At 54.8% G+C, this 20,449-nt stretch overlaps 1 protein-coding gene across 2 annotated transcripts; it reads right to left on the bottom strand.

Annotated features, from left to right (window-relative positions):
* Window positions 1-3,868: 3,868 nt before the first annotated feature.
* On the bottom strand, window positions 3,869-20,287 carry ABCG8 (ATP binding cassette subfamily G member 8). 2 transcript variants are annotated; one of them, XM_087823836.1, is made up of 13 exons: window positions 20,210-20,287; window positions 15,775-15,876; window positions 14,457-14,607; window positions 11,180-11,418; window positions 10,575-10,707; window positions 10,197-10,466; window positions 7,868-8,030; window positions 7,705-7,788; window positions 6,377-6,576; window positions 5,863-5,939; window positions 4,975-5,242; window positions 4,082-4,209; window positions 3,869-4,006 (listed from the first exon to the last, which is right to left on the bottom strand). In XM_087823836.1, exons 1-13 carry the CDS (start codon window positions 20,270-20,272, stop codon window positions 3,869-3,871), a joined length of 2,016 nt encoding a protein of 671 aa, XP_087679962.1. In that variant the 5' UTR covers window positions 20,273-20,287. The 2 variants fall into 2 exon arrangements, with proteins under 2 accessions (XP_087679962.1, XP_087679961.1); XM_087823835.1 differs by having other exon boundaries at window positions 4,975-5,284; window positions 20,210-20,272.
* Window positions 20,288-20,449: the final 162 nt, after the last annotated feature.

The raw sequence follows: 20,449 nt of genomic DNA, 5'->3' as shown, positions 1-20,449 counted from the left end.
GAAAAAGGCAAATTGAAGCTCTGCCTCTGTGAGCCCGACCAGGGAGACTAGCTTGACCCGGGGCAAGGTTAGGACAGTTAAATCACATCAGGAAATATTTGGGTCAATACAGGTAATTATTTTCTGCTTAATTAAAATTTCCCTGTCTACAGCATAACTTGAAGTTGGAGGGCTTGAAATGCAAATTTCAAAACCGCTACGTTTTCATGGAGAGTCTGCAAACCAGAGCCTGGGGCCAAGTCCAGCAGGCCGCCCGCTTCTGTGAGTGTTCCGTTGGAACACGGCCACACCACCGCACTCTGGAGAGGCCTGCGGCTCTCACATTGCAACGAGAGTCGATTAGCTGTGACAGAGGCCTTGTGGCCTCAAAGCCTAAACTATTTGCTCTCTGACCCTTAACAGGAAAAGTTTGCAATCCCCGCTTTCGATAAGGACGCATCCGCAGACCCCCACCCTGGCAGCGCAGGGCGGGCTAACCGGGCTGCTGTGTGCCTCTGGAACGGCTTCTCCCGGCCTCACCTGCCCGGGAAGCATTTTTTAAAAACAGACCAGTGGGATCAGAATCTCTAGGGGTTGGGCCACACTGGCATTTGTTAAAGCTCCAGGGTGGGGAACCAAGGATATGAGATGCTCTAGGGAAAAAAAAACAAAAAAAAAAACCTGAAAGGTGGCAGCCGGAGTTTCTCCATCTCTGCTGGCACTGCCCCCTTCCCCGACAGCCCTGCACCCCGGAGCCCACTGAGCTGGAAAACCCTCTGCAGGCTGAGTGGCAGTAACTCTCACAGGGACAAGCGACGGGCCTCGGTGGCTGTCGACCCTCTGCACAGGAACCACTGGGGAGTTAACGAAAAAACCCAAAGCCGCTTCCTCCTCCCTTCTCCATTCGGGCCTAAAGCCATTAGGTGCCCAGCGGGGGTGGGGGGAGCTGTGGGGGACCAGAGTAGGGTGAGGAAGGCCTCCGTGCGACTGGGGACAGCTTGGCGGGAGCGGCAGCCCAGCAGGGCGGGGAGGGCCGGAAGGCAGCAGGTAGGTGGAACGTGGTTCTACGCAGGGCATTAGCCAGACGAGCGAAAATACTGAGGCTGATGGAAGCTAAGCTGCTACAGTTGGAGGAGGGAGAGTGGAGCCAGCCCTGTGGTGCTGGATCGGAACTGGGTATGTTAATGTGCAGATAGCATATATTCCTCAGCTTTGTCCGCCGAGAAGGCCTGAGAGCAGTGACACCCCAGTAGTAGTGGGCATGCCTGTCACTCAGATCTTGGCTTTTACAAACCACTTTCCACTAAGAGGAACCGTAATTCTTTAGAGAAACGTCTGCTTCCAGAGCAGGGTGGGGATGTACACGATGAGCCTGGAAGGCTCTGTTGTGAGAGCATGTGTTCACGGAATGAGGGGGCGCGTCAATGACTGGTCTCCCATGGCCAAACCGGGCAATTTCAGCATCAAAATTAATAATGATAGTCGAGGGATATAACACACTGAATAAAGTAGGAAACCACAAGTTGATATTGATACATTTTCAAAGGAATGGAAAGTTTAATGAATAGGAAATTTACATATTTCAAAGTACCTACTTACAAAATGCTTATTTATTACAAAAGCAGGGAAAATAGTACTTGACCGGAGAAGCCTGGCGCACACCCCTCTCATCAAGGGGTCAAAGTGAACATCCTCAAAGCAGGACAAATTGAAATCACCTGGTAGGATGCAATGAGACGACTACATCGCTTCTGTGATACACCTGCCAAAGGCGCTTGACCCTGATTTAATCATGAAAATATACCAGACAAATCCAAATTGACAGCTATTCTATAAAACCTGTGTGTGTCAAGGTGGGGAAAGTCGAGGAGAGCTGAAGATTGTTGTAAACCGGAGACCACTGACAACTAGATCCAACACTTGATCCTGATCTGGACCCTTGTGCTGTGAAGGGCCAGTCAGAGCACTTAGTGAATCTTAAATGGGCTCTGCCCGTCGGGCGGTGTAAGGGCAATGCTGCACTGTGACAATGTGAATAGCCTGAGCTGATGGTTGTATTATGTAAGGGCCCCGCTCCTCGAACGTGCATGCAGATCACCCAGGGGTCTCCTTAAGATGCAGATTCTGATTCAGTGGGTCTGGGTGGGGCCTGAGATTCTCCCTGTCTAACCAGTTCCCAGGCTGCTAGGGCCTGGGGAACCTGTGCCTCCTAAAAACACAGCCCACCCCTCTTTTGGTTCCAGACTCTGGTTTTCCTTTGGGAACAATCCCCTCCCCACTTCCCATGCTCCTGTTTGGTATCAAATAGTCCTCGATGCTCAGACATGAAACCTGCGACCTGGACTGCTCCATCCCATACCCTGGCCACTGGGAGAGGTTCAGGGGTGGTCCTGAGGCCCAGCCGTGGCCAGTGAGGTGCAACTGGCTGAGCTGACGCAGCCTCTATAAAACTCTTTTATCTCACCCTGGCTGGTTTGGCTTAGTAGTTAGAGCGTCGGCCCATGGACTGAAGGGTCCTGGGTTCGATTTTGACCAAGGGCAAGTACCTCTCTTGCAGGCTCCATCCCCGGTCCCCCTGAGGGAGGCAACCAGTCGATGTGTCTCTCTCCCTCCCTTCCACTATCTCTGAAAAACAATGGAAAAAATATCCTCAGGTGTGGATTAAAAACAAACAAAAATACCTCTACCTTCTGGAACCTTCTTGGGATTCTAAGCTTTACAGTGGCTCCTGCCTGGCCTTCTACCCTCTAACTTCTAAAGGCTTAAAAGGCTTTCCTGACCTCCATGGAATCCCACTGCACAGTAGCTATGTGGCCTCGCTTAGCACACCAGCTTGTCTGTGCCTGCTTCCCCATCTATAAAATGGGATTCCATCCACCCCACCACAAAGGTTATTTTGAGAAGTGAATGTCAGCCACATGAAGTTTTGTACTGTACCTGGCTCAGAATAGATGCTCAGTAAATTGTAATTGTTCAGTTTGGCCTTTGGAGCACATGACCCCACACAAAGATAAGGGATAGTATCTCACTGGTAGGTTTTAGGTCATTTTCTGTCTTATCAGTGACTGAACACAGAGTTTGGGGGCTCTGGAAGATGAGGCCATATATTCCACTAGCTATTATGTTCTTGCTTCCTCCGGGCCTTATCAATTTTTGCATGGTTTGGAAGCAGCCCAAGTGCACATCAGTAAGTGAGTGGGTGAAAAAGCAGTGTTACATTTACACCGTGGAATACTACTCAGCCGTGAAAAAGAAGGAAATCTTACCTTTCACAACAGCGGGGATGGACCTGGAGAGTATGACGCTAAGTGAAATAAGCCAGTCAGAGAAAGACAAGCACCATACGATTTCACTTACATGTGGAATCTAGTGAACAAAATAAACTAACAAAATAGACTCGAAGATAGAGAACAGGCTGACAGCTGTCAGAGGGAAGGGGGTTTGGGGGCTGGGTGAAAAATGTGAAGGGATCAAGCAAACCCCCACCAACACTCACAGGCACCGAGAACAGTGTGGTCATTACCAGCAGGAAGGGGGCAGAAGGGGGCGGGGGGTCAGATGGTGACCCAGGGAGTCTTGACTTGGGGGGTGAACACACAATAAAAAAAAAATCTTACATGGCCTCGATTCCTACCTAATCTCCTCCCACCCTGTGCCGAGTTGCCTATATAAATACATATCAAAAGGAAATAAATTAGCGACGTTGCGGATGTGCCCAGTGCGGCTCCCGCTGTCCGGGCGGCTCAGGCGCGGCCGCCAGGAGAAATCCCTCCGACCGTCTTTCTTCTACTGCCATCGTGTGGCCGCCTCGCGCCACTGCAGCGCCGCCGGCTCCGGGAGGCCGGGCGCAGGCCGGTCGGCTCGGCCCGCCGCGGGCGGCCGGGCTGGGTCACCAGTCTTGGCTTGACTTCTGCTTGATGAACTTCAAGGACACGTAGTACAGGGCCACAAAGCCGCCGCTGATGCCGATGAGAATGAAGTAGATGGCGTAGAGCGGGTGCGAGCCCAGGTGCATGGAGCTGAGGATCTGGGGACCGACACCAGTGAGCTGCTGGGACGTCCAGATGGAACCGCGGGCCCAGCCCGAGCCCCGGCTACTTACTTTGTCCCCCGGGATGGGGAAGGTGAGGTTGCCAACCGCCAGGTGGTAAGTTTGCCCTTTAAACTGAATCTGCATCAGCCCCTCGAAACACCACCGGAGGAAGGACACGTTGGAAATCCAGGCCGGCACTGAGGACAGCGAGGGGCACACTGTTCACACCCGCGGGGCCCTGGCCGGAGCGGGCCGGGTGGCTCTGCCCTGGGGAAGCGAGTCCCTGAAGGAGCAGGGAGGGGACAGGGCTAAAGGGGGAAGGGCAGGGGGCAGCTTGGGACACGGGCGGGGCCGGGGGTGGGGTGGCCAGAGGCTGTGGGGTCACCACAGGTTGGTCCATAACAGCTCAGAGGGTAACTCATGGGGTGTCCCTCCCAGCAGGTGCTCAGCAGCCCCCAACCAGAGAGTTTTCAAGTCTGGGTCCTGCCCCTGGGGCGGTAAGATGGCAGGGGGGGAGAATGAACCCTGCCTGGGGGTCAGGAAAGGCCTGGCCGCGAGGGGAGCCGGGGAAGGTGGGGAACGGGTGCGGCCTGCAGGCTCCCGCAGAGCCGGGCGGAGGCCCTGCCCCAGGGACTTGCCCTTAGAGAGCTGGCTCTGCACCGGTGGGGGCTGAGAGGGGCGCAGGGGCCGGGCGCTTGCCTGGGCCTAGGATGGGGTGACCCGGGCCGGGGGATGCGGCAGTGACAGCTTTCAGGGCGACGGAGGCAGAATGCACCTGGCTCACTGGTGATGTGGGGCGCGAGGGAGAGTCGGGGGTGGCTCCCAAGTGTCAGCTGGGGCTTCTAAAAGAGTGCCACCCACACCCCTTTGCAGTTATTCTCTTAGGGCACCTGCGCCTCGAACTGGACCTAAATGAGGAGCGTTCGTCTCCGGCCGAAGCAGGCTTGGGCCGCAAGCCTCACCTGTCCACAGGTTGTTCAGGCTGATCATGAAGCCCGCGGTGAGGTAGAAGGAGTTGTAGAGAGCGTTGCCGAAGAAGGAGGACATGTGGAAGGTGGGCAGCAGGGCGGCCGCGCTCAGGGCCATGAGCCTGCAGCAGAAGACGGCCAGCCACACCAGCAGGAGGTGCAGCAGGAAGGGCTGGGGGCCCGGCCGCAGGCTGGCCAGCCAGTAGGTGGGCATCCCGTAGATGACGATGTAGGCGCAGTGCTCGGGAAGCTCCCCGAGGACCTGCAAAGGGCCGCCCGCGAGGATGTGGGGCCGGCGCCTCCACTCCCTGGCTCCTGGACCGCGAAAGGCCGCGGCCCCGCCACGTCCCCCCCTCCCGTGACCAGGCCGCAGCCGGGGGTGCGGGCACGCGGGACCCTGGGGCACGAGCTCACCGCCGGCCCCCGCAGACGCCGTGTGCGCCCCGGGCGGGCCAGAGCAGTGGCCCCCAGGGGGGCAGGAGGTGTCTGCTCGCGGGACCTGGTCTCGTGTGCCCACCCCGCCTGCCCAGGCCCAGCAGCTGTGTGGCCTTGGGACAGCCGCACGACCTCTCTGAGCCTCGCTTCCCTGCGGTGAGAATAGCAGCACCTCCCCGGCCTGCTCCGGGGACAAGCTGGGACTGGGGGGGGGAGGTACGCTAGGTGTTTCCCACCTTTTCTTCTTAAGGTTTCTGCTGGCCTTCTGGTAAGTGTTTAAAAAACATCAAGTCTATAAACTCCCCTGGGGAACGCGGCACCTACACCCACAGGTGGTGACGGCCCCCGTTCAGCAAAGCACTCCTCAGGGTCGTCTGCACGATGCGGTGCAGCTTTCCCTGCCCCCACCCGCCGCCCAGCCACTCGCTCTCAGCCCTGACCAGTCACCTTGGCAAAGAAATATGGGCCAGCGGTGTACAGCCCGTCTTCTAGTTCATAGTAAAGCATTGCCCTCTCGGAGTGACCTAGGAGAGGGGAGAAGAGGAGGATGAAAGTGAAATGAATTGACAGTGTTTCTGTTTTTCAGTCTCTCTTAGTACAATTAAAAACTTATATTGCCTAAATGTCTGATTAAAAAAAACAAAACCAGGCAGAGTGCAAGCGCCCTGATTTGGATGCTGCAATTCTGTGGCTTGTACCTGCTGTCAAGCACGAATCCTGCTAGGAGAGGGATGCCTCAGACGCCTCGGTGATTTGCTTTCATTTGCATACTAATAGTAATGTGTGAACTTTGCAAACAATTATCATCGTTGATTTCACAATCATGGTGACAATTATTCAGTAAACCTGTTCTCCCTGGGAGCGCAGGGCACACAGGTCGGCTCCGGGCCAGTTCAGGGGGTGGCCGAGGCCGAGTGCCCGGCCGCTCCATGCATGGGCCGTGGGGGCCCGGGGCGCTCACATTTGGCGATGACGTCCAGGACCACGTTGAACGGGATGAGCGCTCCGATCATGAACAGCAGGGCGGCCGTGTCCATGAAGGAGAGCTTGACGGCCCCGTGGCCGTAATAGAGGAACCCGATGACCAGGGACATCAGGCAGGCCTCCGCCCCGTGGATGAGGAGGGTTGGCAGGTCTCGAAAGTCGTTGGAAATCTGACGACTTAAAAAACAAAAGAAAGGGTTGCCAAGGGAACAGCCTGCAACCACCCTGTGACCTTGGCCACGTCAGTGAACCTCTGTAAGCTTCATTTTTCTCATCTGTAAAAAGGGGATAGACGGCTTCACAGAGGTGCTGTGAGCTCACTGATGAAAGCGTCTGCCTCATGGTAGGTAGTAAATGATTGTGTTACTTTTATCATCGATGTATCTGCCCTGAGCTTTTACTTAAAGAAGTCATCCGGCTTGGCTGGGCGTGGCTCAGGGGTTGAGCGTCGACCTAGGATCCTGGCAGTCGGGGTTCGATTCCCTGTCAGGGCACATGCCCGGGTTGTGGGCTCTATCCCCAGTCGGGGGCATGCAGGAGGCAGCCAATCAGTGACCCTCTCATCATGGATGTTTCTCTCTCTCTCTCCCTTTCTCTCTCTGAAATCAATAAAGATGTATTTAAAAAATAAAAATTAAAAAAATAAAGATATATATATATATATGTAAAAAGTCATCCTCAGGAAATAGCTAATCAGTATGTAAAGAGGTATGTACAAGGATGTTGGTTATAGTTACTTGTCATAGCAAAAGCCCAAGATAATCCGACCACCAGTGTGGACTCTGCGGGTGGATGAATTACGGCGGGTTGGGATGCCGAGGAAGACCTGACCCGAAGAGAGGTGGAGGTGCCGTTCCAAGTACCCCCCAGTCCAAGCCCCCCAACCGATTACAGAACAAAGAACACTATGGGGAGTACAGTCCCATTTACCTATTAAAATGTTTATGTGCGTGGAAACCACCTTAGAGAGCCTCACACCCAACCTTGGGGCAGGTTTCCTCGGAGGCTGGGGACAGGGCACCTTCCCTTTCGCTGGGGGGTCCACTCTACTGTCTGGGCTTGTCACTGTGAGCCTATGTGACTTCTGCGGTCATCTGGCCAGTAAGGATATTTTGATTTTGTTTAAGGAATGAAAGTAGCAGCAATGCTCCGTATCACGTGAGGGCAGCTGCTGGTCAAGGTGATGCTGCTTTTTCAAATGATTTACCTTTTAAAATTCACTTCAAATCCCAGTTCCTCCTTCAGACTCACTTTAGATAGGTCTTAATTTGCTACCGCAGACTTTCGGGGGGGGGCAGGAATTACCGGATCAGCGTGGTGAACTGCTGCAGGGGGCCCGGCAGCTGGGCGGGAGGCGGGAGGCGGCCGGCGGCCCGCGGGAAGGCCGGGCTGTGGAGACGGACGGTGTGTCACGGCGCGGGGCGGCCGCCGCCCGCAGGCACTGTCCGCCCGAGCCACCCCGCCTCACCTCCTGCAGCAAGGGCCCACGCCTGGCTCCCCGGCCTCTGCTCTCCACAGAAAGTCGTCGAAGTCGCGCACTTTCTCCTGAAACAGGGCTGCCAGTGACTGTGCTTTCTGCCGGGTGGCCGCTTCCTGCTCTCTGCTCTGCCTGTCGATGCTGGTCAGGTCCACTGCAAGCAGAGGGTGCGGGGTCGTGGGCGACCTGCCCCTGCATGTGCTCGCAGGGGACGGGTTCAGTGCAAGGCCAGCCCGCAGCGCCGGTCAGCCCCGGGGTTCTGCACTCTGCATGTGACCACAAAGTGATGGGCAGAGAAGAAAGGGGCAGGGAGGTGCCCGGGGCTGGCTCCATCCTGCCAGGCCCAGCCGCATCGCCACATAGCCTGTCTCCGGGAAGGGGCTGGTGAACGGGAAGAGGGCCAGGGAGGAGGCCCTGTGGGTGCTGACCCCAGCCCCGCACCCAGGCCGGTGACATGTTCAGGACAGAGAAGGAGGCGCCGGACCTTCAGATCCACAGTGGCGCCCTGGCTCCCACTCCAGCTGTCCAAGCAGCTATGATGAGGACCCAGCCTCCCGGGGGCCGTCCAGGCGGCTGGCAGGCGGGGCTGAGCAGTCTCGTTCTCACTGTAAGTTAGTAATTTGGCTTCTCAAGCAGCCTGCCCACATGGGAAGCATGTTTTCGCTGGAGGGTACCAGGGCCCCATCAACTATAAATAAAATTCCCACTGCCCCTGGGGAGGAAGCCAGGAGGACAAGCTGGAGGACCAACTGACCCCCACCGCCTCCGTGTTACCTGCGGGGACACCTGGGAGCCCGGCCCCGGGCCTCCTCTTTCAGGGCTGCTGCAGTGCTGGACAGGCTCTCGGGGCTGCTCACACCAGGGCCTCCCTAGCCCAGCCTCCCAGGCCTTAGGGGTCGCCCCTCCCTCCATCCCCCCCTAGCCTCTTCCCTCCTCCCATTTTCATGGCACATCTCAGGGCAGGACAATGTCTAGGAGGGGTCCTGTAAATTACGACATGTCCTCTCAGTGTGCAGGGCTGGAGCTCAGGATGCCAGACGCTCTGGGCACTGCTAGGCCCTGCCCCTCAGATGCTGCGGGTCGCCTGCCCCAGGGCTTATAGGCAAGAGCTCCCACCAATAATAATAATAATAATAATAATGATTTAAAAGTAAAGAAAAATTAAGTTTTTCCAGTTCTGTTGCAGGCATTTGACTTCTAGTAACCCCACTCTGGGGTCACTGCAGTTTGCCCGGGCGGCAGGTTGACAGGTGCTCTCTGCCCCCTTATCTGGGAACCACTGGCCTAAGGATGTCACAAAGGGCAGGAAGCCAGCCTGGCACCTGATCACAGGGAGGGAGGGAGGGTGGCTTCTGATGAGTTCACCCAGGGCGAGGGCGCAGGGTGAGGGCTGGCGTGTGGACAGTGCCCTCCTTCTGGGGGGGGCAGCAGGGCCTGGAGTCAGGGTTGGGGCTGGCACACTGCTAGGAACCGCAGCTCTGCACCTCATGGCTGCGCAAGGTGTTTAACTCTTTGGATTCCTGACTCCTCATCTGTATGGATGGAGATGACCTTGGCCTGGCAGGGCTGTGAGGGTCAAAGGGACGCCCTCTTGTGGACTGGCAGCTTTGGGTCCAGTGTCCGCCCTCAAGGAGATGGTCCCGTCATCATGTCTATGGTGAGGCCTTTGCTACACCAGGCCGTCCTGGGGGAGGACTGCAGCCCCAGTGCCCTGTGGGATAAGCAGTGGCCACTGCCCCAGCCCTGGCACAGCCCTGCGACCTGCCCAGCATTCACTGTGTTCCTCAGCACTCAGGACCCCAGCACCTGCTTTCGGGGCAGCCATCTGGAAGGCAGCTGTCCCCACAGGAATGAAGACAGTGTCCACGTTTCCCATGAGGGCCGTATGCTGAGGGCCCAGGACCCCAAGCAGAAGGGACTCCCTGGTGCTGACAGAGCAATTTTCACGTCTAGAGAGATCCACTGGCCAAGACCACCAAAGGCCCTGGGCTGGCTTGTGCCCTGGTCCCCTCCACCCCCCCCCCCAGTGCCTGTGGGCCCCCTGCCTCTGTGGGTGCAGCTTTAAGATTTCCTGGAGGCCTCCAAATCTCAAATATCCTGCTTCCATAGAGGCTGAATAAAGACCAGTTTGGAGCACACGGAATTTCTCACCTCCTGTGCACACGGGGGGCTGGCCCCCCTTTCTGGCATTTGGTGCTTGGCAAAATGGCACACGTGCTATAGTCGGCCCTGCCCACCCCCATCCTGGGCCCGCTCCCCTGAATCTCTCCGCCAGGCTCTGGGGAGCCCCGTGTCCAGGCCGCAGGCCCGGCTGGCTCACCATAGAAGTCAGCAGGGTTGCTGTAGCGAGGACAGGGGTAGCCGACCGCCGTGAAATACTGGACCATGTGCTGGGCGGCCCCCAAGTAGACGGTGATGCCCGATGTCATCAGGAGGACCAGGTCGAAGAGCCTGAAGATGTCGGAACGAGGCTGGTGCAGGGAGATGAGCACCAGCCTGTTGCCCTTGGCCAGCCTGGACAGGGTCTTCACCAGGTTGTGGGCCGTGAAGCTGTCGAGCCCGGAGGTGGGCTCGTCCAGGATGAGGATCCCTTCCAGGCGGAGAGGGAGCCGGGCAAGTCGTCAGGGCTCTGGCTGGACCGGGCCGAGCCAGGTGGGCGGCCCGGGCCCCTCCAGCCCCCGGCACCCGCAGCGCTCACCTGGGTTCCACAGCAGCTGCACCCCGATGCTGACTCTCCGCCGCTCGCCCCCCGACACCCCCCGCACGTAGGTGTTGCCCACGCGCGTGTTGGCACACTGCCGCAGCCGCAGTTCCGCGATCACGTCGTCCACCTGGGCACGAGAGGAGCCCGGCTTGGAGGCCGCCCCAGGGCCACACACACTCGGCCCCAAAGCATAAAACACCTGCCCCCTGGGTGGGTTGGAGCGCAGCCTCCGCCCCCGACTGCCCAGCGTCGCCAGCAGGTCCCACGTGGACGCCACGAGCTGGGCAGCTGGCTGTGTCTTGGGGACAAGGCAGCGGGCTCCCCGCCACACGGAGGATCAGGAACCAAGCAACCGGATGCTCATCACACACTGTGCCGCCTGCGGCGAGGGGAGCCCCCGGCCTGCGACGGCGCTTGGGGGGCTTGGGCTCTAGCTGCCGGCGGGCGGGCGGGCGGGCAGAGCGCACCCCGGGCTCTTCCAGGGGGCCGGGCGGTGCCCCGAGTGGCTCCACTCCCTGTGGCTGGGCCCCGGGCAGGGCAGGGGGGCAGGCCGGGGAGAGGTGCGGTGGCTTCGTGGGGTCACCGGGTCAGTTAGCTACCCTCTTGTCACGCTGGGCCTGGGAGAAGGTCCTGGGCAGGCGCAGCTGGGCGACGAAAGCCAAGGTCTCGCGGACGGTCAGGTTGGGGAGCAGCTGGTCCTGCTGGCGCACGTGGGCCACAGACTTCCTCACCAGCTGCGGGGTGCTGGGCTGCCCGTTGATCCAGATTTGGCCGGACTTAATTTTGCCACTGTGGCCTCGCCCGGTGATCACGTCCAGGAAAGAGGCTCTGCCACAACCTGCAAAGCCACCGGAGACGCCCCTGAGATCACAGGTTCGGGGGCCAGCCTGGAGGCGGCCTGCACCCCCTTCAGGGACCCTAGAAGTGACCAGTCCCCAGGGAAGGGACACAGAACTCAGCACTGGGTGAGGCAGCCCAGCAGCTGGAGCTCCAGGCCCTCGACCGCAGCCCACCTGAGCCCCCTGGGGTGCTGAGGGCACACTGAGGCTGGGGTTGCTGCCTGGCCAGCCAGGAGGACAGGGCTCTGGCTGCCACGGGCCTGCCTGTGCCTGGAGTGATGTCCCTCCCTCAGAAGCAGGGCTGGTGCTAACTGCACTGTGAAGCTGAACTGGTTGGGGCTGCAAACATGCCAGCCACATTTCATCATTCGACTCATTTGGCTCAGGAGCTGGCTTTGTGGGAAGGACTAATTTGGAGAATTAATAGGCTGTCTTTTAAACATGCAAAAGTGGATCTATTTTTAGATATAAGGGAGAGAAAAATAGAAAAGTAATAGATGTGGGAATGATTTAAAAACTACAGCACAGTGTACATGTGTGTTCTGAATTTCTCTCCACTTTTTATATGCTTATTTAAAAAAAATTTTTAATTGATTTTAGAGAGTGAGGAAGAGAGAGAGATCAGTTTGTTGTTTCACTTATTTATGCATTTGTTGGTTGATTCTTATATGTGCCCCGACCTGGCATCGAACCCACAACCTGGCCATATTGAGATGATGCTCCAACCAACTGAGCTACCTGGCCAGAGCCTACATGCTCTAATTTTTATCAGTCATACTTTTTACTCTTTAAAAAAAAATGAACAACAATGATTCATTGCACACAAATGAACACCACCCACTTCTGAATGGCATAGTGATTGCTGTTGGGTCAGGGAAGTAAGTGCCAGATTGCACCAGGATTCTGGAAGACATTCGATGAGACTCTTTCTTTGACAGCCATTTAAGCTGTGAAAGAGAAATGGGCTCAAGATCTGAGAACACCTTCTTGCAAATGAGCTGGAAAGAACCTGTCCAGTTCCCCCAGATGGGGTTTTGGTTTCTTTACTACAGATTCCTTTAAGAGAGCAAACCTTCCAAGTTATTTTCAAACAAGGAAAGTACCAATACACATCGTGTGACAACTCGCCACATGCCACGTGCCTCCTGCAGGCAGCCCCAGTGCCCCTGTGCAAAGAACAAAAAGCAAGAAGCTTCCCCAGTGATCCTTCTGCACAGGGATCACAAGTTGTCAGGGTAGAAAGAGACCTGCACGCTGCCTCCCAGCTGCACCTCCTTCAAGGTCCCCGAGAACTTAGGTGGAACAAAATAGCCAGGAGAGAAGCCAGAGAGGTGGGCTGCGGTCCTGTGCTCAGACTTGGGTATTGGCTCCAGGCTCTGGGAGCACAGGGAACTTTACCAACTTTTGCAGGGACTGCAGGGTCCCCAACCAGGAGGGGAAAGGCCACATTTCCGGAACAAAGCTTTGTGAGAGGAGTGGGTGCCTTTCTAGCTCCTGGTGCAACTGGGGAGACCCTCACGCACCAGGAGCAAACACCGGCATTCAAGATCCTCATAAAACAGCCGGAGTCTCTGAAGCAGTGAATTCATTCATTGGAGGACACCTTTGCACTGCTGATTCCGTAGAAGCTAAAACGCCTGGGGCTGTTTTGTTTTATGTATTTATTTTTAAAATTATAAACAGATTATTATTATTTTGGTGAGTGGAATAAATGGCACAGGAAGTATTATTGATAAACCTTTCTAAGAAATCATCTTAATAATTTCAGCCAAGTCAATCTGAAGCTAAACACACTGAGCCTAGAGCCAGAGGACCTGGAGAGGGCTCCGTGTGGCCTCCCCAAGCCTCACTTTCCTCAGCGGCAGGTCAGGGATGCTGACAGCTGCAGGGCTGTGTGTGGTGAGATGACTCTGCGGCCTTGTGGGAGCACCTGGAACAGCCCCTGTGCCTCCTAGATTATTAATTCTTAAAGAGAAAGCAGATTAAACAGGAAAATCCACCAGGAGTTAGAAACAAAAATAAAACAGGCCTATGAAGCAGCCACTTTTTTCTTGTTTAGATCAGAACTGCAGGGACAGGGCCCTAAGCAGGTAGGACTTGACCTGCGGGGTTGTTCCAGTGACAAAGTGCATTTACACGCATTTGATCTTTGGTTAGACAATAAACAGAACTTCCCTGTCCGAAGATTGTAAAAATTTGGAGCAGATGTTCAAAAAGTTGAGTAATCTGTACTTCTGGAAATGATTAACGAAAAGGTATAAAGTGCTATCTCTAACACTGTTAGGGAGAAACGCTTTTATCTGAGATGATAATCAGGAGACCAAAGTTCTAGTTCTAGGTTTGCATGAAGTATATGTCCTTAGGTGTGTGTGTTTGTCTGTGTCTGTGGAAAGGGGGGGGACACTAAAAATAATGAGGGCCAGCTCATTTGAAAACCCTCCTGTAAAGATGCTTCCAAGCAGGTAAGGAGAAAGACAGGTAGAAGGCAATGGCGAGAACGCGCTCTGCTCTCCAAGTCCCCTCCCGGCCCTGGCGTTCTGCAATGCTAAGTCTGGCCTGTGGAAGTGACTGTTAAGGCACCGCAAGCATCTGGATCTGTGCAGATGGTGGAAAGTTGAGCTCAGGCTAGGAGGGGCTGTGTCTACCCGCTGTTTGACCAAAGCCAGAATCTGATTGTGGGGGGACAATGAATGCTCTTGTGGTGGAGGAGTCCCCTGAAAAGAACACTCAGTCTGAAGCTGCCTGACAGTCCTGGAGAGGTTTTTGCCTTGTCTCAATACAGGTGTTATGGACAGAAGCTCTGGCTGCAGCTTCAAGGGGCACACTCTTGATACCACACCAAGGATCTCAGCAACTGCCTGAGAGCTGGTAAATGGAGCAGCAGAGATTTGAACCCAGGTCTGTCTGACCCAGAGCCCATGCTCTCAGACACTCTGCTAGAGTATTCTACTAGTCAGCACAGGGTTCTGTAAGAAGCATCCATTTGCCCAAAGGACAATTCTACATCCCAGTGCCCCACTATCTGCCGGTAGTGTACCTGAGCTCCCTATGATGGCCAGCATCTGCCCACTCCTCACTTTGAAGCTCAGGTTCTGGATGCCCAGCTCACAAGAGTCCTTGGGAGATGCCCAAGGCATCTTGAACTGAGCCAGCTGCTCAAACCAAGGCACCTGGGAGGCCACATCCACCTGTGGGGAAGACATCAGAAGGTTCCTCAGAGAGCTGGATGGCTCAAGAGCTTCAGAAACTTCTGTCCAACTTGCTACAGGAGACCTCTTCCTGCAGATACACAACAGGCCTGAGGGGTCCCCACCCAGGGTCTACCAATCACAGGGACTGGAGTCCACCATGCTGAGAACCTGGACCTGCCATTTCCAAGTCTGAAGATAACACATGGAAAACATGTGTAATAGCAGAACAGAAATAAAAATACAACATGAAGTAAAATGATGCCTTCACTCAATAATAATAGTAATTTACTAATAATTTAAAGAATGTTTACTATGTTCAGGACATTCAGTAATTAATTTATATTCATTATCTCATGCAATCTTCATTGCAAACTTATAACACGGGTATGATTATAATCCCTGTTCTACAGATACAGCTCAGAGCAGTTAAGAAGCTTGTCATGATCACAGAACTAGCAAGTGGCAGTGCAGGGAAAGGCTATGGCATGGCTCGTTAGCTGTCCTAACTCACCTCCGCGGGAAGCCAGATTTGGGCCTCAGAGGTTCACCATCCCACGCCCCACCACATCCCATCTGGACCACCTGGGGTCTGCCCCTGGGGAGGTGTGGGAAACAGGGGTCTTGAATCTGACCTGTCAGGGGATTCCTGACAGTCCCTAAAAGGCACTTGCACTCTGACTGTTTTATTAGCTCTAGTGACAGTACATTTTACCCCCAAAAAAGATAACGACAAACTCTGTCGTTTACTTACTAGCACCACACCACTGTAATGCCTTAGTTTTGGTAACTGCTATGGGCTATGGGTAAGATGCTAGCATCAGGGAAAGTGGGGCAAAGGCTAATGGGAACGCTCTACTATTTTTTCCAACTTTTTCAAAAGTTAAAATTATTTCAAAATATAAAGTTAGTAAGGAGATTTAGAGACACCCCCCGCCCCTCCCCACAGGTTCACACAGTTTGTTTCATGTTTTAACAGAGGTCTCTGTGCTTCGAAGCCTCCAGCCACAACAGTGCGGTTGAAGGAAGCCTCCCGGCACCCATCGCGTGGGGCAACGACATGGACTCGGCTCTGTCTTTGGGAGCAGAGGCCCCTTCTCTTCCACTGAGGGCACCGCCTGGCCTCCCCTGCCCGCTCTTCCCGCCTGTTCTTAGGCGTGCCTCTACCTGGTAGCTGAGGCCTCGGACCTCCAAGGTGTTGGACGGGCCGCTGTAGGTGAAATACAGGCTGCTGTCGTTTTCAGAAGAGAATAAGCTGTCCTGGAGGCCCTGCGGGGAGACGTGACAAGGTGAAGGGCTCCTTCAGAAGCTGCTGGGGACACAGACTGAAGCAGAGGGGAGACCCGACAGGAGAGAACAACAGCTAGTGTGGTGGAGATCCCAAATTAGCAAGCCATGGGTTTGGGCAGGTGGAGCCCAAGGGCTGTGAGAAAATAGGAGCCTGGATGAGGGCACATCTCGTCTTTCCTGCAGAGAGAGCTTTAGGACTCCCCTCACCCCCAACCTGCTGCTCCAGTATAGCTCCTGGCCCCAGAGAACCTCAACTGCAGGCTGGTGGACTGTGAACCCAAGCAGCCCATGGTGGACAAGGTCCAGTCTCTGGACTGGAAGGAGCTTTGTGAGTCTCTGAGCTCTGGGAAGACCTGAGCTGGGAGCTGGCCTTTAACTTTCTCTTCCCTGCATCTGACTTAGTGTCTCCGAATGCCAACCAGACTCTACACATCGAGCATGTGGGAGGAAACCGCTAATCAACAAGCTAACGCTCAGTGTTTATGAAGAGATCATCCTTAGAAATCTGAGTTTGATGAGGAGATTTGCACAACAAAGCTGTTCAAAATGCTCTTGGGAGATTCCAAATAGAGTCCATTTCTCTTCCCCATCTTGTTCTGTTATTGTTGGAGAACCACTGTATTTGAATGTACAGCAAATAGATGTTTTGCGGCATCAGCTGATACCTTTGAATGGTATTAACCATCTGCAGATCTGAACTCCTTCTGTTTTATCAAGTCAATCACTTATTCATTGAGGCCTAGAAGAGAAAGCTGCCCAGTGAAGTTTCCGTGTCTTAATGCATTCCGGTCCCTTCTGTTTCTGTAGTGCAGGGCAAACGTGCTCAGTAACAAGCTCCTGCTGGCCCCAGTCCTCTCCCTCCGACGCCAGTCTCCCAGCGATGCGCTCCTTCAATCAACCACGGAGGCATCCAGCAAACACTCATTGGGAGCCCGCGACACGCTTCAGGCAGGGAGTTTGGGACGTGGCCGTGAAAGAGACAGTCTTTGAGAAGCTTCGATTTCAGTGGCTGACAGGTGACTAGGGTGGAGCAAGACAGGCCAGGTGTGGAGACAGGGTGACCTCAAGCACCCAATCAGGATGTGTTTTCACTGTGCATACACTGTGCGGGGTGTGAAAATACTGTGACTTATGATGCGTGTGAAAATGACACCCGCAGTCTTTGTCAAAGCCTCCCTGCGATGGGGGAGGTGAGAGGTCCTTGGAAAGGACATCCCAGAGCAATGGAAGTGGAAGGAGATAATACAGGTGACAGTCAGCAGCGGGCCCACTGAGAGTAGTCCCCAGGTTTCTGGGAGAGTATGGAAGCAGCAGACCATAGCTGTTCGAAATATTCTGAAATATTTCAAAATATGCTTTCAAATAGAGAGAGCTGGTGAGTGAGCAGAACTCCAGATTTCTGTTCCTACCTCGACCCGCAGCTGTGGATGCCTCCAAGGCAGGAGCCAGAGGCGGAGGTGGAGGAGGCGAGAGGGTCTGCGCCCCCCGAGGTGGAGAACGAAGCTCCGGGAAGATCAAGCGCAGATCAGAAAGCTGCCGGACTCCAGCAGGGCTGCCCCCGGACTCTCACCCGCCAACCACCCCCCACCGGCATCCCCACCGCCTAGCTTTACCATTTAATTTTGTTAAATTACCAGAAATTCTGTCAATTGCTAAGTGACTCGTTTGGGCTAATATGCATCCTGTTTGTTTGTTTTTAAAAGCAAATATCTGCAGGAAGGATATTAGTCAATAGGTATAAGATATGAGTTAGCTCAGAAATAGCTTCTGGGAACAAACACCTGGCCTTCCCCAGGTCAGATTCCCGGTGGAGGGGCTGCTGAGAAAGGAAGGCTGCACGTTTTGGAATCTGGACCAACATGTGGAGGTGATCTCAAGCCTGGTCAGAGGCAGGGGTGTCCACTTTCCCGGCAGCTAGGTGCCCTGAGGAGGTGGAGGGTGCCGAGGCGCAGAGGAGAGAGGCAGCGGGCAGAAAGGGGTAAGGAAGGAGGGAGGTGCGCGGGCCCTGCTCTCGGCTTCCCGGGCCCTGGACCCCACCACCCAGCGGACTGTGCCTTCCGGAGCACACAGCTTTCGGAAGAAGAGAGCTTGTGACCTCTGTTCCATTTTGAAATATTTTCCTTGGCTCCCAGGAAGGATTTGTTAGACTTTTCCTGAGGTTTTGACAAACTCTCTGTATTTTTCAAATACTTAAATATCTATTCAGCTGACATCTTAATCAGTACGACTGTCAGAATATCACTTGAATTTCTGACAGGTGACACCCAAAAAAGCAAAAGCAGATTTATTTGTAGGTAACCAGCTTGGCTCCTGCTGGGCTACACTGTAATTTCTCCTTCTATTAACTTTTGATCAAATTCCTGAGTCAGAGCCTCAAGAGGAAGGAAATTGGGGGAGCACAGAGCACAGGTCCTTGTTCTAAGAAGAGGAGCCCGTGCCCTGGACAAGTAGTGACATGCTGAGGACTCACGCCTGGGACACACGCAGGCTTTGTTCTTGGCTGAGGGGACAAGCCTGGCCCTTTCCCAAAATGTTCCGCTCAGATCTCTCACAGCTCTGCCCCGAGGCCTGGGCCCCTCTCACCGTCTTCTGGTCATGATCCTGGCTGTGGACCGATCTGTGGGCTAAGGGCACTTGCCACGCCACGGACCAGGACCCCAAAATTCCCTGTGCAAATGACCTCAAGCCCACTCTCAGGGCCTGTGTGAACCTTGTCCAAGGCCCAACTGGGCACCCCAGGCCCCAGGGCATTTGTCTGTGGAGAGTGTGTATGGAATGTAGGTGGGCAGGGTGTGTGTGTGAGGGCTCATGTGGAGCTGGGGGTGAGCAGAGACGGGGGGCAGGCTGTGGGTTAGGCTGGAAGCTGGTTTTCCTGTGCCAGCACATTCTAGTTGTCCCTCCAAGAAATACTAGAATTTTTATTTCATTTTTACTTATTGATTTTTAGAGAAAGAGAGGAAGGGAGAGAGAGAGAGAGAGAGAAACATCAATCTGTTGTTCCTCTTATTATTTATGCATTAATTGGTTGATTCTTGTATGTGCCCTGACCAGGGATCAGACCCGCAACCTTGGTGTGTCAGGACGATGCTCTAACCAACTGAGCTACCTGCCAGGGCCGAAGTCTTGGACCTTTTAAATTTATGCCTGACTTCCCAGGTTGTGGGGAAGGTATATGAAGGTAAAAGGATAGAAACCATTTTTATTTAACAGTTTTTAGCTTCATTAACGACTTTAAACGACCTAGTCATGATGCATAGCCTCATCGTCTTCTCTTGGCCCCTTGAGTAACAGGATTGGAGAAAAGAGCATGGAAACGGCGTTATTTCTGCGGCCTGCATTCCTGGATGTCGGCTCAGGCAGGTCTCTGCCTCCCAAGCTACTGTGGGTGAGCTGTCAGACCTTCTAGGCAGAAAGTCAGCCACCGCTGAGTTTATATCCCGTTCAGGCCGTGAGCACGCCCGGCACAGCTCCTGGGAGTCGTGTCCTGGGGGCACTGGGCCCGTGGTTATCCCCAGAGCAGGGCTGGCCATTTGCTGCGGCTGCGAGCTCAGCAGGCATGGCCGGTGCCCTGGGCCTGGCTGAGGTCAGCAGCTCCAGGTCAGCGAGGTGGCCTGTGGCCTTCTCGTGGTGTGCGGAGTCCTCAGCGACTCTTGTCTTTCTCTCCCCCTTCCCCGGAGCAGGCAAACACAGGAAGGCGGGGTGAGGCAAGGGTAGAGGGTGGGGATCTGTTTCCTTTCAACCTTCCCATTTAGCTTCCTGCTTCAAATCTTGCCCACACTCCAATTTTGTCAAAGGCCATTTCTCAAGTAAACGTTTCTTATGTAAAATGAGGGCAGACACCCTAGGCCCCCACCTCGTGGCCCCCCGCTGTCGTCTAGTCCTGGGATCTCTCCCATCACTGCCGGCTGTGGCCACATTTTGAACATAAACTATGATGTGCTCACAAACATCACCTGCCATCCTGTCTCATCAGTTTACTGCCACTGAGATACTGAGCTTGATGGTCACATGGACAAAGGGGACACTGCAGCGTCCCTGGTATGTGTAGGAACATTTCTGTGATAGAGTGGCATTTGGAAAAAGCTGGGTCAGCCCAAGTCACCAACAAGAACATCATTTCCCTGCAGGAGCACGCCTCAGGTCAGGAGGTGACCTCGGGAGCCCCCACCACCTCCTGACCCCTGAATCTGCCCCCTTAGCCCTTCGACGCCGAAGAAATGGGGTCCTGCTGCCACGGAAGATTCCTGAGGGAAGAAAGTAAGGTCCCATCCACCCCCACCCACTAGGACTGAGGTGACTCCCCATCACTCACCGAGGCATCTTGGGGAGCAGCCCTGGTCCCCAGCCCTCTGTCCTCCGGGGCCATCTCAGCCATGGGGCCCAGCAGCGTCTATGTCCCTTGCTGAGATTCCTTTGGACCTTAGCTGCCACCCGCCAGTGCCAATGTTTTCTCTTTGTCCCAGAGTGGAGCAACCTCTGGCCCTCGTTTGATCAGCCACTGTCTGTCTCCCAGCATCCTCTCTGGCCAGCTTTCCCACAAACACGGCGTGTG

This window comes from Miniopterus natalensis, chromosome 13 (genome assembly GCF_054644295.1).
Source record: "Miniopterus natalensis isolate mMinNat1 chromosome 13, mMinNat1.hap1, whole genome shotgun sequence".
Taxonomy (NCBI): Eukaryota; Metazoa; Chordata; class Mammalia; order Chiroptera; family Miniopteridae; genus Miniopterus; species Miniopterus natalensis.
The sequence above is the reverse complement of the archived record's forward strand: the minus strand, read 5'-3'. Positions and strand labels throughout refer to the sequence as shown.

Bases quoted from the DNA above. Each gene is read 5' to 3' on its own strand.
- ABCG8 (XM_087823835.1), bottom strand. From the start codon at position 20,272: ATGGCTGAGATGGCCCCGGAGGACAGAGGGCTGGGGACCAGGGCTGCT. The intron at 8,031-10,196 runs GTGAGCCAGCCG...CTCTGCTTGCAG, and splicing joins CAACCCTGCTGACTTCTATG to TGGACCTGACCAGCATCGAC. The intron at 7,789-7,867 runs GTGAGGCGGGGT...CCGTCTCCACAG, and splicing joins GTGGGCCCTTGCTGCAGGAG to CCCGGCCTTCCCGCGGGCCG.